Below are 17,693 nucleotides of genomic sequence, written 5' to 3' on the forward strand. Positions count from 1 at the left end.
GAAATACAGAAAGAAGAAGTAGTCTAGAGAGAGAGTGCGGAGGGCAGCTGAGGAAAGTCAAGTCACAATGCAGGAAAGCAGGCAGGATAAAGAGCAGAGATAAAGCGGGACTGTGGGGGACACTTAATGACATTCAGAGATACTTCCCTCACCCCAAATCCTGTTTCCCCCTTACAGACAAGAGAAATTCAATTACCATTGAACAGCAGCTAAACAGGCCTACACTCAATAAACAATAAAGGTCCATTAACACTGAAATACAAGCAATAAACAAGCCTGCCTTCTCACGCAAAACAAATATGCTTTCTCACATGAACCGCGACTGCAAAACAAACAAATAAAACATCTCATAGCATCAATTCATAAACAACCTGTTTATGTTTCACTGTAGATGTAGTCTCTGTATACTAACGTCAGACTGAGCTGTTTTATTGAACTGTATAACACAATATTGATCTTAGTAAAGCCAGTAGCTCCTTCAAATGAAATGTCTTTAGGTAAACTGATACAGATCACAATGCGGCTGCCTTCTTAGATATAAACAGAAGATATTAAGAATGAATAGTTGCTGATGATTATTGATAAAAACAGAGGCACTTAGACAGCACTCAGGGAAACTATAAAAGATGCGAGATGAGGGCGCAAACAATACACACCACGAATGTCTCCACAATAAGAGGAACAGATGCAAGCCAGCTTTAAAAACTGGAACAACTTGTTCAGACCCGCCAAGCTCCTGAATCAAACTAAGCACCAATCTTCCCATTTCTCCACCCTCATCTCATTGCTTTGTCATTGCAGCCAACTTCCAGAGCTGTAATCTATTCAGCAAAGACTGAAGCTACTTGGTAATTCTGAGAATGAAGAGAAAGTAGGATGAGATGGTCGGGCGGCAGGTTGCATTCTGATTGAGGAGCTGACTGTGATAACAATCCGCCATGTAGTGCGATGAAAAGTGCCTCCATGTCAGTGAGTATGAATTGAAATGAATGCACATACACTAAACAGCCAAATTACAAGGATATGAAGTTTTGTTTATCCTGCAATTTTATATGATTACCTGCTGCTGTAAGATTTCTTTTTCACCAAAATGCATTAGCTACATGATTTCTAATTCAGGGCCCAGTGCGGCATTGTAAGTCACATACAAAGCTAATGAAGAACTTGTACCGGGACTTTTGATGACTGTGGCACAGAAAAAGTAGTGCCTGTAACCTCAGATTTTGCCCATAAAAATTGGACATTTGCAATTTGCATATTGTGATACAAGTATTAAAATGTGTTGATGTTGGCGTGCCTAATTGATATAAATAAGTAACCTACAGAAAACCATCACTTTATTATTAGGTATAACTGTTAAATTGCTTGTTAATGCAAATCTCTATCAGCCAATCACATGGCAGCATGTAGACATGGTCAAGATAACCTGCTGAAGTTCAAACTGAGCATCAGAATGGGGAAGAAAGGTGATTTAAGTGACTTTAAAAACGCTTCAGTCTGACAGGAAGGCAGAAGTAACTCAAATATCTACTTGTTACAAGCAAGGATCTCTGAAAGCACAACACTTCAGCAGCAGAAGAGCACACCGAGTGCCACTCCTGCCAAATAAGAAGAGGAAACTGAGGCTACAATTCACACTGGCCCAGCAAATTTGGACAAGATTGGAAAAATGTTGTCTAATCTGATGAGCCCTGATTTCTACTCATACAATAGAGCACCTTTATAGAGCAATAGAGAATCATGGATGTGCAGCCAACAAACCTGCAGTGTGATCATGTCAGTACGGCCCAATCTGAGGAATGTTTCTGTCATCTTGTTAAATCTCTGCCACAAAGAATTAAAGCAGTTCTGAAGGCAAATCGGGGGTGCAACCCAGTACTAGGTGTACCTACTAAAGTGGCCAGCGAGTGTATATACTGTTACAATGGTGGATGCTCATAATGAGGACAGTGCATGCAGAAGTAATCCCTAAGAGTCAAAAGCTCAGATTTCAGACGCTCTAAATGTTCACGTTCAGATAGTTCATACCACTCTTGGCTCTTTATGACATCAAAGAGAGGAAATATTAAAGGGAGAAAGGAGGACAGCTTGTTTCACACAGACATTCACCCGAGGGGCTGTATCACTACGCAGCTTAAGTAAGACTCAACTGCAAATCATATAAAGCTTCTCTAGTTGAGTCCAAGAATAAAGCATATGGAGCTGGAAGAGAGCAAAATAGGTCCCCTTTTATTACACTGGGTTAGACTACACATACAGCATATTTGTTTGCCTGCTGATCTAACAGTAAAAAAAAAATGGGTAGAAAATTAAAAATCTCATCAGCTATTTCATGGTCCATATGACATTTAGCGAACACAAATGTCAGTATCTCCCTTTTTATGTGGTAGAATGAGGTTTACAACTGTTTATTTCTTAAATTTCTCAACACTATTCCAGCTCATGTATGTCTTGTTAGCACTGTCATTGTGTCTGTTAGTGTCCTGATGCTTGCATTGAACTCAGAGAACCACTAGCATTGCTTCTTAAAGCAGTCAAGCAGAGGTTTGATGTCTTAAATGAGGAACCTCCCGTATCCTCCTCCTTATCCTCCGAATCAGACTTACTGCAGTCATGACAGACTGGTACACAGTGTCCGTCTCAGCATCCTTTTCAGTACGTGCGGAAGGTGGCAGGAGGACTACACCTACTTTCTGCAGGATTGATCTATGGGATAAATGGAGAAGACCATAACTCAGATATCACTAGTTAAATTAAAGAACCTTACAGTTATTTACGCATATTTACACTATGTTTAAAATAAAACTGCAAAGGTCTAAAATAGTAGTGTGAATAAGTGATAAACTCAGCATCTTATTTAGCTTCTGTGTGGGTTTGTGTGTGTGTGTGTATGAATGTACCTTAGGGAGGAGTTCTTAATTTGGAGAGGACAAACAGTGTATGGGACTCTGAGGCTGTGACAGAAGAGCACGAGAGGGATGAGAGCGCAGTCCACGGCGCTCTGACGCACGTACACATAAACCAGCAGAGATCCCTGAATTAAGAGAACAGAAGCAGCTTCTGATAAACAAAATTCCTCACATTGCCATTCATTATAATCAAACAAACACCGATTGTGCAGAGGTGACGCACAGATTAAATCTAAGGCCATGGAATTGCTTCCTAATCAGTTTTTGATCGAGCTGCACAAGCTTCAGATAATATTAGCAGAAAGGAATGAAGAGAAATTTATTTTATACTTTAAAAACTAGCAAAGACACAAAATCTGATTTCTGCATTTGAGCATTTAAGGATTAAGAATATAGGCGGTGAGCATGTCTGAATGGCTGGATGAACTGTTGATGTTGAAAGCACAAGATGATGATGATGATGATGATGATGAGTGTGTGTGTGTGTGTGTGTGTGTGTGTGTGTGTGTGTGTGTCCCCAAATGTCAACAACATCTCTGTTATTTGCTTTGTGGTCCCTTATCTTTCGAGTAGCATTAGCGATTTTTTTCCATTATGGACATGGAAATGAAGAGCTTCTATCGCAAACTCAATTATATATTGAGTGAAGTCAAGGCAGGGAGATAAAACATGATGGCACTTCTGTGCATGTGATATTGTCACTACAGCAAAAAAGGCTTGGCAATAAAAAAGCTGCAGTATTAAAAACACAAACAGCACGAGCATTGGTAGTTTTTATAAATCCATGATTGAAAAAAAAAAAAAAAAAAAAAAAAAAACCTTAATATGCCCAAAAAGCCACACTGCTCAAAAAAAAAGGGAACACTTGATCATCATGGTATGACACAAAATCATAAAGGCAGCCATGAAGTCAGTCAGGAAGCATAATCCTATTCATCTGCTTTGGTGCAAATGAAAGTGAAAGCAGGTGCACTGGAGAGACAACAATCCCCCAGCAGGGGAACGGTTCAGCAGGTGGTGGCAGCTGACTATCATCATGTTACCTCAGTCCTCCTGACTGAGTTCTCTCTAGTTTTGCTTTTTACTAGTCTCCTTGTCACTACTGGTACCTGCAACCCAATTAGGTTGTGCAAGTAGTCAAGCTCCTCCAGGATGGCACAGCCAAGGTGGTTTGCTGCGTCTCCCAGCACAGGAGATATCAGGACACTGGCCGTTACACAAGGATATCACCGCAGCCCTGAAAAATGACCTCTGGCAGGCTCCTCATCAGCATGTTTCTGACCAAACTTTTTAGAAACAGACTCCATAAGGGTGGTACAAGGGTCCAACATCCTTCAGTGGGACCAATGCTCACAGTCCAGCAGTGTGAAGCTCAATTGGCATTTGATGAAGAATACCAGACCTGCAGGTCCACCACTAGCAATCTGTTATCTTCACAGATGTGAGCAGGTTCACACTGAGCACACCATCCAGCATGTCTGGTTCGGCAATGGGCCAGTGATGGTCTGGGAAGGCATAACCTTAGAGGGTCACACAGACCTCCAGGTGTTAGCCAGTGGTACCCTGACTGCTGTTAGGTACCAAGATGAAATCCTAAAGCTCACTGCCAGACCTCATGCTGGTTCAGCGGTCCCTGGGTTCCTCCCGGTACAAGACAATGCTCAGCCTCATGTGGCCAGAGGGTGCAGTTAGTTTCCTGGATGATGAAGGTATTGATACCACTGGCTGGTTCTCAGGTTCCCCATTCTCGAATCCCACTGGAACATTATTCACAAAGTATGACTTATAAATAATGAAGATTTCCAACTTTAATATTTAGTTCAAGATCCCATGCGTGACTTAAGTGTTCCCTTCATTTTTTTGAGCAGAGTATTTGAAAACCATTAAAAATCATGAGCACAAAATTGATAGTTTGGAGTTGGCTTACTAAAGCCTTTTTCACTCTCACTGCTGTGTGCAACATGTGACAAAGGACAACTTCACACAACGTCCTGAATGTACTGACATTTTCCAGAGTTCATCCATGAAAACAACTTAACTACACTTCAGTGATATCTAAGCTGAAGATGCTGCTCACTGAATTCAGCCATGCCCACTTTAAGCCTAATTCAGACTTATTTAATTTTGGTTATCAAGCAAACCATGTAATTAGAGTGAGGAAAAAATGAAAATAATTACACACACAAAAAAAAAAAAAAAGACAAGAGAAACCAACTTTCAAGAGACTTCATACAATTAGATCTGTTTACATCACTTTATTGAATATATTCTCACATTTCACTTTACCTTGAAATCTTTTGGAGTAGATAAGTGTATAAATGGGGCTGTAGCTTTTTTACTGCTCTCAGCACAGAGCTTAATGCGGAGCTGAAACTTCTCAGTATCACTACACAAACAGTGTATTTTCCATGTTTTGCAGCAAGAGCCACCCTTCAGGATGACATATTTTATCTACAAAAGCATGTTTGCATTTATAGACATTTGTACCTCTTTTGACGCTCTGTGTAAAGCCGGCAGATGGTTGAGGTTAACTTGAATACTGCCAAACACAGAAGCAAACATCTTCAGCATCACCCAGCCCACGAATCTAGTCGAGAGAGGACAGTAGGTGGAGGGACACATAGAAAGAAGAGGTGAAAAAGTTAAAGACAAGATATACACAAGGGACTAAAGGACAGATGAAGCTAAGAGAAAATATTCACCAATAATATGATCTAGGAAACAGCATAGCATAAAAAGTAAGGAAGGGACAGAGTTAAACGTAATGGTATGTAAATGAGACAGGAGGGAGTGAGAACGTGGGGGAAAAGGAATGAAGACAAAATGATGACATAGCAAAGAAGTGAAACAGTAAGCAATAAAGAGGAGGTTGTGTGAGGATGACAGCTGTAGATAGAGACTATAAATGAGGGAGATTGAGGCGGAGGGGAGAAATTGGATTTTGAAGACAGTCAAAAGTTTCTTTAGGAAAAAGAAAAAAAAAAAAAAAGTTACATTGAAATGGAGTAGAAACTTTATACATTTAAAGAATTTCTGGCACCATCTGAGACTACAGGAGCATGCTCCCTAGAGATGATGGCATCATAACCTCCAGTTTCAGTATAAATGCTACTTGAGGGAGAAAAAAAAAATGCCCTCCACTGGTCATGGACAAGCATGTGTCTCAAATAGCTGTCAGTCATCTTGAAGAGCATCATGACTGACAACTGGAAAGGCACTGATCTGAAAGTCACACAAGAAGCACAACTTTCTTACTTACAGTGCTACATGAGCTATTTGTGTTTGTCTCTTCAACATGATATAGGGCTTAGAAGGCTTATTGTTCTTACGCTGAGTGACCAAAAGGAAAAAAGGGGGCATTTATGATATCTGCATCTTCACTGACAGCTGCTAATGAAGCACTTGGATGTGAGTTTGTTCAGCATGGGACTTTTCCAATATACAAGATTTCTTGGATATAAAGTCACATTTATAAACACTCTTCTAAGACAGAAATTCTAAACCGTCAGCCTGATATTCAGATTTTTGTGCTTGTTAAAATAAATAAATAAATAAATGAGTTCATTTTCAGATTGTTGGCCATTTTTAATGAATCTGGCAATTATCTTGAGCTGTTTTGTTCCTTATTCATATTCATAAGAGCCATGTTCCCCCTTCTGACTGGCCTGTTCACCATAGCAACCACAGCTGTAGTTTATGGGTATCGACAACTGATACTGCAAAAATACTAACGCCAACAATGTGTTAGTTAAGCTCTTAACGTTTTTCACTTATCCAATCTATGTAATAAAATAAGTAAAAATGACTCATGAATACCCACATTACTTTAAAAAGAGGATTTTTAATTAATTTCTCTTTTTGCTGGTGACTATTCTTCAGCACTGATCTGGTGCTCTAGTAAACGTTCAAAGTACAAGGACAGTTCAATTGATGAAACACTGTTAATGTTCATTGTAATTAAAAAAAATTCAGCGAATGGCTCATTAATGTGTTTTTAATAGTTTTTGTACAGAAAGGCCCTCAATGAAAATGAAAAAAAAAAAAAAGCTTTAAAGACCTTGAGTGCACAAATGATACTTGTTAGCAGGATCAGTTGATGGGTGGCTCTACTGTTGTAGGCGTTTAAAAGGACAGTTGACTTGATATTTTTTCCCCACTGACCTGCAGGGCCATTTATCCATCTAGAACATTTTGGTTCAAGTGCCCAGTTTTGGAGATATTAGCTGTAGAGATGTCTGCTTTCTACCACAGTCCTCATATTTTTAAGTTTTGACACTTGAGACTGTGAGCCAGGTCTCGTCCGAACATCAGTGTCTGACCTCACAAATGTGCTTCTGGAAGAACGGTCAAAAATTCCATAAACTCACTCCTAAACATTGTGGAAATCCATCCCAGAAGAGTTGAAGCTGTTACAGCTGCAAAGGGTGGCCAACATCATATTAAACCCTATGGATTAAGAATGGGATGTCACTCAAGTTCATGTGTGCGCGAAGGCAGATGAGCAAACACTTGTATCAATATAGTGGAAGTTTCCTGGTTCAGTTCTTGGTTGGCTGCTTGAGGGCAGGAACAAGACAATTTATGCCATTACAGAATTCTCCCATAGATTTCTATTCAGAATCTGTTGAACTGCAGTGTCTCTCATATAATACCTCTGCTTCTATTGAACATAATGGCAATAAATGTTACTTGTACATTTGAAAACTCATCAATGTCTTTTTCCAGAAAGCAGACAGTTACGAATCCAGTTAGGAATCAACCAACCTTTAGAAGTTTCATGCAGTTTTCATGAAGTTTCTTTTTGTGGAATTACACCTGCCAACTCTATCACTGTGCAAATGTAGACAGTACAAATGAAAAGAAAAAAAAAAAAATATTCCTGCATTTGTGTATTTTGCGTTTTATTTTTGTGCAGAAACCTGGGCATGACTTTTGAAAACAAACATTAGTGCTGAGTTTCTTTTAAATGTGTTTTTTGGCACTTGGAGCACCACAAGGCAGGTACCATCTGGTTCTGTTATTTTCTTTTTTTTTTTCCCCCTGCCTTTTTTGGATAGTGACAGTGAACAGTAGACAGGAGAGTACAGAGAAAGAGCAGGGGAAGACATTCAGTTAAGGGCCATGGGTCAGACTCGAATCTGGGCCGCTAACTTTCAGCCCTAAGGCATATGGCTGCCGACTCATGCTGTGAGCTGGTTCTGTTATTTTCAAGAGAAGGCAGACATCACTACAGCCGATTTCTCCAAAACTGAGCAACTTACGTCTGAACAAGACATATGGGTATATAGCACTGTAGACCAAATTAAAACTTTAGGGGAGAAATTTTGCTTTAATGTTGACAAAATGAAAAATAAAAGCCTCATCCCCATTAAGGAGTCGCAGCGAATGAATGAGAACAAAAAAAAAAAAAAAAAGGATTTCTCATAAATTAAGATGTGAAAACTTGCTGGCTACAAAGTAATTCTTTAGAATCATTATATCATCAAAAGACTCCTCTTTTCAGCATCAAAAGATATAAAAATTTTTTTTTTTTTTAAATTACTGCAGATTGCAATATTTTTGCTTCAGGGAGACTGATCTGATACATCTCACTTGTTATTTCTAAATGAAAGGTCTCACAGCACAGCTCTGAATCAATATGCAAAATGTAATGTATTAATAAATACACAACAACCAACCATCTTTGAAGCCTGCTATTTCCCCATTGACTCATATACACACAAACAAACCTTAAGACGCCAGAGGAGATGCAGGTGTTAATGAGGGGGAGGAATGGTGAGAGGCAATCTAGCGGCCTGTGGTCATCTCCCCCCTCAGGTGCTTTATGCTCTGCTGTGAGTGCCTTAGTTACCCTGAAACACATGGTCACAGGACAGCGGGGTTAATACAAAACAAAGCCTCATTTGTGCTACACTTAGACAAACACCAGCCTTCCAGTAAGACAACAACACCATCCCTGAGTGTGGAGGTTACGTAAAGGTTAAACTCAATTACACGGGAGGAGGGAGAACAGCAGCTACAAACCGAGGAACAGTGACAGAGATGGGAGAAGTGTGAAACCTGCCCTCAAGTTATCCCATCTTTCTTCGTTCACACTTTACAGACCCCTAGATAGCCTTAGTTTGTTGTTTGTGACTGTCTGATCTCCTCTAGTCCTTTCTCATTCTCTCACTCCAGAACTGCAGGAGCCCGTTTCATTTTCTGTATCTCTGCCTATCATTTATTTACTCCCCTCGAGCATCTCTACTCCTGTCATCCTCCCTCTCTTTCTCCTCAGGTACCTGTTACTCTGACAGACTCGCTCCAGCCTGCAGCTAACAGGACTGCTGTAAACCTTGCACCCACTCACAAACAGGGCGCAGCACACCCTTCGCACCAGCCAGCCTCGATACCTGCATACAATTCAGAGAAATAAGCATGAGTGAGTCGGCTGGGACCAAATACATTTGTGTGGCTTTGCCTGAATACGGTAGATTCTATTACTACCTGGTCTGTGCCTCAGTGACACTCAGTAGGTTGTGGAAACCGAGGGAATAGTTTTGTCCAAGCTTTTTGCGCTAAGCGAGAAAAAAAGAACAGAAAAACAGATAAAGATAGATGGCCTGCGTGTCAACATCAACCACGAATGGGCCCTGTGGGGCATAATCCAATTTACTGTATAAAAGGAGGATATTATAGCTGAATAGCGGCAAGAACATCTTTATACTCACAACCTTTGCATGCCATATAAAGTCAGCATCCCCCACCCCCCTCCCCCACCCCACTCGTGAGAGATCCATAATTATGCTGCACACTCACCAGACTGTCAGGGGTGCACTGGTGGCAACACTGGCCCACAACTGGCCTGAACTTCCCCAAACAAGGAGGCACAGTCAGATTTTTCTTGATCTTTAATCCACATGACAACTGAGAAGAAACACACAAATACAAAAAGGACATCACATGCAGAAAAACTACAACCACATCCACTTCCTGAAATAACACTAAACTGAAAAATTATTAGGCACATAAATCGAAACCTAATGTTTTTCTTATCTTATCACACTTCAATTTATTTCACCCTGATTTCTTTTGAGCTTGTAAAGATTTCTCTGGCTCTCTTATTGGTTTAACTCTGAATTCATGCCGGCATGCCATTACTAGCAGTGCAATAAATATTAATACACATCCCACGTGAGATCCAGTATCAGACACTCCCTGTGCAGATCAAACAAACAGCTCATGCTCTCAACAAGGCAGGCTGTGTACTGTATACTTATCAACCACACTTCAGGTCTCCCCTAGCAAGTTGACTGCTGATCAGGTGTTCAAATATTTGCAGTACAGTACGATAACACACAGCCCTCGACTGATTATCATGCTCTGTGAATCCTAACCAACACCATACAGATTGATCACCTGGCTAAGATCAATGACGCTTTCTTCTAGTTGAACTGATGGATTCCAGAAGCGAGAGCAGCCGACTGGCAGAGAAGGTCGATTTAAAGACAAAACATTACAGTAATGAAATTTTGGATCAAATTATCAATAATTTATATGGCCACACTTGTTCAGGAGAAAAGTGCAAATAAACAAGTACGCGATGTTGATTACCAGGATAAACTTAGGTGTAAATAAGCTGGCTCACTTCGATGACCAGAGTTACACACTCGTGTCTGCTCGTTCCGAGGAGGAGGTAGAAATCCTTTGATCTGAATCTGATGCTCATGCCCATTAATTTGCTGGCTTATTATTTTGTAGTTCACTTCTTCTGCTAAAAGGGCTGTGCACAACAAGAGATGAATTAAAGGGAAAAAAAAAAAAAAAAAAAACCCTCAGATGGTGAGGTGAGCCACTGGCTCCATTTTGCATTGTGCTGGCATGATTCTGGGTTCATGGATTTGGGTTCAAGGTGCTATATGATCACGTCTTTCCTAGTGAGGAATTTTTAAATGTATTTGTGTGGTTTTATTGCGCATGACATCACTGAAAAGTTTCAGCTCCTCTGAGTTTTGTTAAAAGCTTCAGAGCCTTGAAACTTGCTCAACATGGTAAATGTTGCATAAAGAAACACGTGTGCCTTGGATTTTATTAGAGTCACTTAATTTAGGAGTTTTAATGGAGTTTTAAAATCATGGGGTGATCTATGAATCCCTCCTGGTGGTGCATTCAGATGCTGCTGTGAAGTCTGATCACAGAGCTATTCAGCTGCCGCAAAGCTTTGCATTCATAAGCTGTGGTGTTTGGAAACTCAACAGGGAATAGAAATAATTAAAGTAGTGATGCTTTCAAAACAAAATCATTTCTATGCACCATCGGTTATAGTCATGCAATAAGGAGGGCAAAAAAAAAAAAAAAGTTGATTCATCTTCTGAGTTTGGGGGAATCTTCTATATTTGTGCATTATTACGGCCTAAAAAACCCAACTCAGAAAAATGAAAATATTAGGCTGTCTTTTTTATTTAAAGAAGGTATAAAATGATATGTATGAGGGAAAAAGTGTGAATCTGCTCAGTATCTGCTGTGCCTCCCCTTGTCTAGCCATCCATCCATTCTCTCCCACTTATCCTTTTCAGAGGCACGGGGGGGGCTGGAGCCTATCCCAGCTGTCATAGGACGAGAGGCGGGGTACACCCTGGACAGGTTGTGCCTGTAGCAGGGCTAACACAGAAAGACAAACAACCATTCACACTCACACCTACGGGCAATTTAGAATCACCAATTAACCTAACCCCACTAACTACATGTCTTTGGACTGTGGGAGGAAACTGGAGCACCTGGAGAAAACCCACACAGAGAGAGGAGAAAAACTCCACACAGAAAGGTCCCAGCCAAGGTGGACTCGAACCCAGGACCTTCTTCCTGTGAGGCAACAGTCTTAACACCACCAATTTTAGCCCTTCCACAGTATTCTTTCAGATTAAGGTGAGGACTTTGATTTGGTCATTCCAAGACATTATCTTTGTTCTTGTGGGCTTTGCGCTGTTATCTTACTCACTGCTGTTGCACAGTGGCCCTTCCCTCACAGGGAATATGCAAACAAAAAAATCACGCCAGCACAATGCCTCCAAGAGCACAACGCCTCCAAGAGCACAACAGGTTCACTCTCTCTTAAGACTGAAATTATTAAGACTGAAAACAAGGCATGCAGAACGGTATTAGACAATTCTGTCTTTCTTTGTGGAAAGCGTGTACACAAACGACACTTGCTTTAAAAAAAAAACAAAAACAACAAAAAAAAAAACCTTTGTATTTAGATGAATTATGTATCTATTGACCCATTTAAATTATCCCTGATTGGCTGGGATTTCTATTAAGCAGAAAAACATCAGAACATTGGAGCTATGACACAACAGTGTCATATGAGAAGCACCTTAGACAGATGCCTTATTAGGAGAAATGGTGAGACTTTCATCAAGTGTCAGCTGTCATTTTTATCATTTAAATTAGCAGATTTTCATACGGCTCAACTCATCTGTTTGACCAGAGCAACACTGCGACTTGCTTCGTCTTTAGCAGAAAACACCAAAATCTTACTATGATACATGAAATCTATGTCTGCATTCGCCTGCCAAGTCCACCTACACGACTAGGAGTTGGCACACAGGTACATCTTAGGCCCTTGAAGGGTTGTATCCAGATCAGATAGTATGACATCATTGTGTTGCCTGGCAACCACCAACCAATGAGCTAAAATGACCCATTTGTAGCATTTATGCATCCACCACCTTATAAAAGTATCGTATCATTTTCATTTCTCGACAGCAACATCTAAAAAAGTTGAATGACACACGATGCAGCACTGTGAAAAAGTCTTGAGCCACCACTCATTTCTTTCTATTTTGCTTCCAAGGAGCCAGACTGTCTAAGATGATACTGCATCTCACCCCGTGCACCCCCCCCAATTAGATGCTTTCTGCCTTGAAAGGGATCCCACACTCCAACATTATTGAAGGAGTGTGGGATCAACTTGACTTTCAAAGAACAGAATTGGGACGTCCTTCAAGAAGCCTGGAGAACTGCTCCTGAAGGCAATTTCAAGAATAAAATATTAACTTTCAAGCTTGTTAGAACTGCATAAACTGCTTTTTGCCTTATATACTATATTTATATGTATAAATCAATGCACCTAAATCTAGAAATAAGGGGTGGCTCAAGACTTTTGCACAGTGCTGCATATTCTGTTATGCTGCCTAGCAACCAGCTACCAACAGATTAAAATGACCCATTTGTAGCATTTATCATTTCATGATAATATCTCATTTATATCCACAAAAATTGAATTATGCATGATACATTTGGACAATGTCATGTTGCCTAGTAACCACCAAAAATCACAGACCAAACAATACCGTTACACGGGCACGTACTAATAATTTTACGTAAAAAGCACCAAATGCTTTGCTAAAAATGCATGTTGGAAATTATCCTACCCCAGGGAGGGGAAATAAATAAATAAACTCAATCACTAACGATGAGGTTTTATTTTTGCCTGACAAAAAAAACAACCAAAAAAAACCCCCAAAACAACAAAAACTGCATTTCTGGAAATCTGCAGAGGGCACTACATGCTGTTTGTGCAACTCCTTGTACCCCTGAATCTCTATAACCCAGGTGGTGACTGCAAAGATACCGCAACCCACAATAACAGGAAACATGCCCATTTGCCTTGCGACCCTGAACAGGATAAGCGGAAGAGAATGGATGGATGGATGGATGGAGGCTGTTAGCATCAGACAGTTGCTTAAATAGTTAGATAGTTGTATCCCTTTCAAACTACTGCTTTTAAAGCTCTTTGTACAGATTATACAAACTGAGGTTTGGATGCTTTTTGAACGCTAATTAACTATTTCCTCTTGCTCTCAGTCTTTATGCCAATCTAAGCTAATCGCCTCCAGCTGAATATCTAACACACAAAGTCAGATGTGAAAATGGTATAGACCTCATTTCACTGCAATAAAACACACATGCATATTTACCATAATGTCAGTATTCCTTTAAAAATCATGTTCATTTGTTGATGGGCCTGCATGACTCACTGATGCATCACATCCAGTGATTTGGCATATCAAACAGAATTAAACACAAGGGGCCACGCATGTTCTCTCGTGATTGTGAAGAACAAAGCGCTTGAGATTAGTGCCCGTGGAGTAAGTGGGAGATGACAGTGGGAGAGAGACATGCAGGCAGTTCTTACAGTGGGTCTATTCTGCTGAATTGGAAGTGGAAGGACCGTGTCTTTGTTTATCCTGTCATTCTTCTCCTGCTCCATGGTGCGGCCCCTGCTGATTTACAACCAAAAACCTAAAAAAGAAAAAGAAAAAAAAAAAAGATTGGGTAGGAAAAAGAGTATATTATAAGGAGTCAAGTCAAAAATGGTGCATCCTGATGTTACGTTGGGGTTTAAGGTATGCTTGTGATCACATGTAAATGTAAGTGTGCAGTGCTTTTTACAGCCTTAGGAATAATTTTGAGAAATTTCAGAGAGCTTTGAGAATGTTTCCTTAAATCGGAAAATTGAAAGCTAACACTCAGCTATACACAATCTAAGCTTCCTTCTTGACAGCACTCCATACCCCATCTCTCAATGCCTAGCTACAATTTCACCCATCTAACAAGCCTTTCCCCCCATGCACCATCACAAATTCTCTCAAATTCTTCAACCTTCCTTTGAGTCTTTTCAAGTTAAGGGAAATCCACCTCTTGCAGCCAGTGTCACTCAATTGGTTTCCTATTGTTTCCCTTTATTGGACTTCTAGTGGCAAACTTCACTTTTAAAGTTTTCTGCTTACTTTTGTATGCAGGTAGGAATCAAACAAGGACAGAACTGCCATTAAGAGGTTAGTGATGCTCAAGAACTCGAGGCCGTCCTTGCTCAGCAACACAAAGGTGGAGCTGCAGAAATGCTCACTAGTAGGTTATAAATCATTAAAAGCAGGGAACATAGCCATCAGCTGAAAACAGCTCTTATGTAACTGATGCTGGTCCCTTGCCCACTCTGAACCACAGTAATGAGTGTTGGCAACATAGGTCACAGTGTAATACAATCTAGCTTAAACAGGTTATCTAATTGATAGCATTGGCTGTGGTGGAGCTCAAGTGAGTAATCATCTGAAATTAAGGTAGATTTAATTCAGATTAATTCAAGTCCACACTCTCTAAAGGGAGAGCTAAGCAAGCATAAAAGCCACCATCCTGAGAGAGATTACCTTTGGTTTGTGTAAGGCTTTTGATTCTACTACAAAAGGATGAAGATGTGTGCTGCTGTCTTCAAATAAACCTTTTTTTGGGCTACATCCACCCGACTCAGGAGTCTCATTAGGCACAATGCAAGACTCTTCCCTTTGCATCTCTGTCTTTCACTGTGTTGATCCCATTCTGCCCCATTAACTTTGCTAATTAAAACTTAAGCCCTCCCCACGGGAAGACGCTCCATTTCAACTGGCTCAAGTTCCATTCATTACTGACTCCTGTGGGAAACGACAGACATTGATAAGAGGTTCCCAGGGCTCTGCAGTGCTTCACAGGTGTAGCAGGTGATGAAGGAGACAAGGCAGCAAAACGGGAGTAAAGGGTGTAAAACTGTAAATTATACAGCCAACGCTCTAATGGGGTTATATAAGCCACTCAAGGGAATACAAAACCACATGGAAACAGCTAGAGACAGCGGCATGCCAAAGGCCAGGCCAACCTAACACTGCAAACAAGAGATTTAAATTTTCTCAGTGCAGTATTACCTGTCAACATACAACACAGAAGTCAATGCACTCATGTAAAACCATTCAGATTGTTGAGATCTGGTCCACTGGTTTATCTTTAGAGCACTCATATGTATGCATACTTAGCTCTTCCTATCGTTAAAAGTTAATTGATCAATTATAGTATCTAATTAATATGCCATAGCTTGCCAACGTGACAGCTCAGACCTAAGTGGGCACATGATGAGAAAGAATTAAAAATTAATAAGATTAAACATCAGAAGTCATTAAAATATGCCAGGACAGATTAAAGTGAAGATCATTTTAGGGCAGCAGTCAAAGGGATGTTGGTTGGTGGATTTAAGTCTAGGGTAGGGTTAACCGTTCAGTTATTAGCAGAGGCGTTAAAGGGGGCTGTATAGTGCTCCTATTAGAGTAGCTTTGCATGATTTACTGTTAGAAATTAGAGATGCACCGATTGCAAATTTTCTCGGCTGATTCTGATTCTTTTTTCTAAGAGTGATCTGCCAGTATTGATATTTGCAGATTCCAATTTTCATGTCAAGAATTATGACAGCAAAAAAAAATCATCCTTTCAATGGAAAATATTATTTTAATATTAAAACGAATTAATAAACTTTACAATTTCCCCTGAACTGCAGTAAGTTACAGGATTTTCTCTCACTTAAAACAACTAAAAATAAAGTGCTCTGCTGGAAAAAGGAATTAAACAGAAATGAGTTGCTGTACACCCACTTTAACTTAACATATTTTACTTTACCAAACAAAAGCAGGTGCAACAGATTTATATACAGTAACAAAACAAATGTCAAGTACTTGCATCATTTTCCAGTATGTTTGTAACTTCACTGGACAACAGGACAACTTATCGCCATAGTTTTCCTTGTGAATGCTTTGATCCTTTTCTCATACTGAGGCTGCTGGTTGTTGCTAGCGCTGAGCTCTGGATAGCTTTACTCACTTTGCTTTTATTAGCTTCTTTAAATTGTCCTTGTTTCGCAGGGTGAGGGTGATTTAAGTGTCTGATTAGATTTGCTGTTATAAACATTTTCATGGTAGTCTCCCAACTGTTTACTTTAGTGAATAGCCATTAAGAGGTTCCAATGTCTGATTACTTTTGTAATCGGACACTGGAACGCCGGAAATCAGCCAATTCCAGTCTCCGGCTGGATTGGTGGTCGATTGGTGCATCTCTACTCAAAATAATCCTGAGTTATCTTATATGTACATGGCCTTGGAGCAGAAAGCTCCCTTTAAGCCAGTAATTCTCTGAGGTTTTCTGGCATGCCCCACTTCAGAAGCCGAAAAAAGTTCCTGCCCCAAACCCCAGCTTGCTTGAGAGCCACTGCTTTATTACGTCAAACTGGCCACAAGCATAACTTCTTCTGTTTGGCTGCCGCTCATAAACACAAGGCTTGAAAAGCAGGTGGGTGAGACTGTTCATAGCCAAAGCTGTGTGGTTGAGATGACCATATTAAGGATATCCACTCTCAATAAGCCAAGAGGAGAAAAAAAAAAAAAACTGTCTGAAACTGAGCTTTTAGAGCAGTCTGAAACCTGACTTTTTGGGATTATTTGTAACCTCACTGCTTTAAATATAGAAAAGGAAGAAAATAGATGGATGGATGGATAACAGATCAACTTTAAATTCAATTATCTATTTGAAAAGGAGCCAGACACAGAGAATTAGGAGTCTTCAACATAACATGCCAGTATTAATTTATTTGAACCTCAGCCTGCACGCTCACTGGAACAATTTGACTTGGACATGAAATTCTTGAGATAGGATCAAGATAGGCAGCATTAACAAGTAATGTTTGATGATGGGGAAAAACTGGAACTCCGGGGAAAAGCCCGAAACATGAACGTGTGCCCTAGATAGGTTCAAACCCAGGACTCTCTTGTTTTGAGGCAGCAATGAATGAGCCACACTGCTGTCCATGAGGGATGCATGAAGGTTTTCCTCTCAAATCTCTATGCATTTCATTTTGATTTCCTCCAACTACTAAGAAAAGGCTAACTAAACATTTTTTCAAAGCAACAAAGGAAACACTGAAATAAACTGTATGTTTGTGCCAGAAGAGTT

The 17,693-nt window shown here is 40.2% G+C and overlaps 1 protein-coding gene across 3 annotated transcripts in view; it reads right to left on the reverse strand.

Moving 5' to 3' along the window:
• Window positions 1–17,693, reverse strand: part of gpat2 (glycerol-3-phosphate acyltransferase 2, mitochondrial) — a 44,358-nt gene that overhangs the window by 25,997 nt on the left and 668 nt on the right. For all 3 annotated transcript variants that reach the window (XM_030737940.1, XM_030737939.1, XM_030737942.1), the window contains exons 2-9: window positions 14,086–14,192; window positions 9,708–9,815; window positions 9,396–9,466; window positions 9,191–9,301; window positions 8,639–8,761; window positions 5,397–5,496; window positions 2,901–3,034; window positions 2,607–2,706 (exon numbers count right to left, since the gene is read on the reverse strand). In XM_030737940.1, the coding sequence (XP_030593800.1) occupies window positions 2,607–2,706; window positions 2,901–3,034; window positions 5,397–5,496; window positions 8,639–8,761; window positions 9,191–9,301; window positions 9,396–9,466; window positions 9,708–9,815; window positions 14,086–14,160 (822 nt within the window). In that variant the 5' untranslated portion in view covers window positions 14,161–14,192. The remainder of the gene's footprint in view (window positions 1–2,606; window positions 2,707–2,900; window positions 3,035–5,396; window positions 5,497–8,638; window positions 8,762–9,190; window positions 9,302–9,395; window positions 9,467–9,707; window positions 9,816–14,085; window positions 14,193–17,693) is intronic.

Source organism: Archocentrus centrarchus, chromosome 9, assembly GCF_007364275.1.
Source record: "Archocentrus centrarchus isolate MPI-CPG fArcCen1 chromosome 9, fArcCen1, whole genome shotgun sequence".
NCBI lineage: Eukaryota > Metazoa > Chordata > Actinopteri > Cichliformes > Cichlidae > Archocentrus > Archocentrus centrarchus.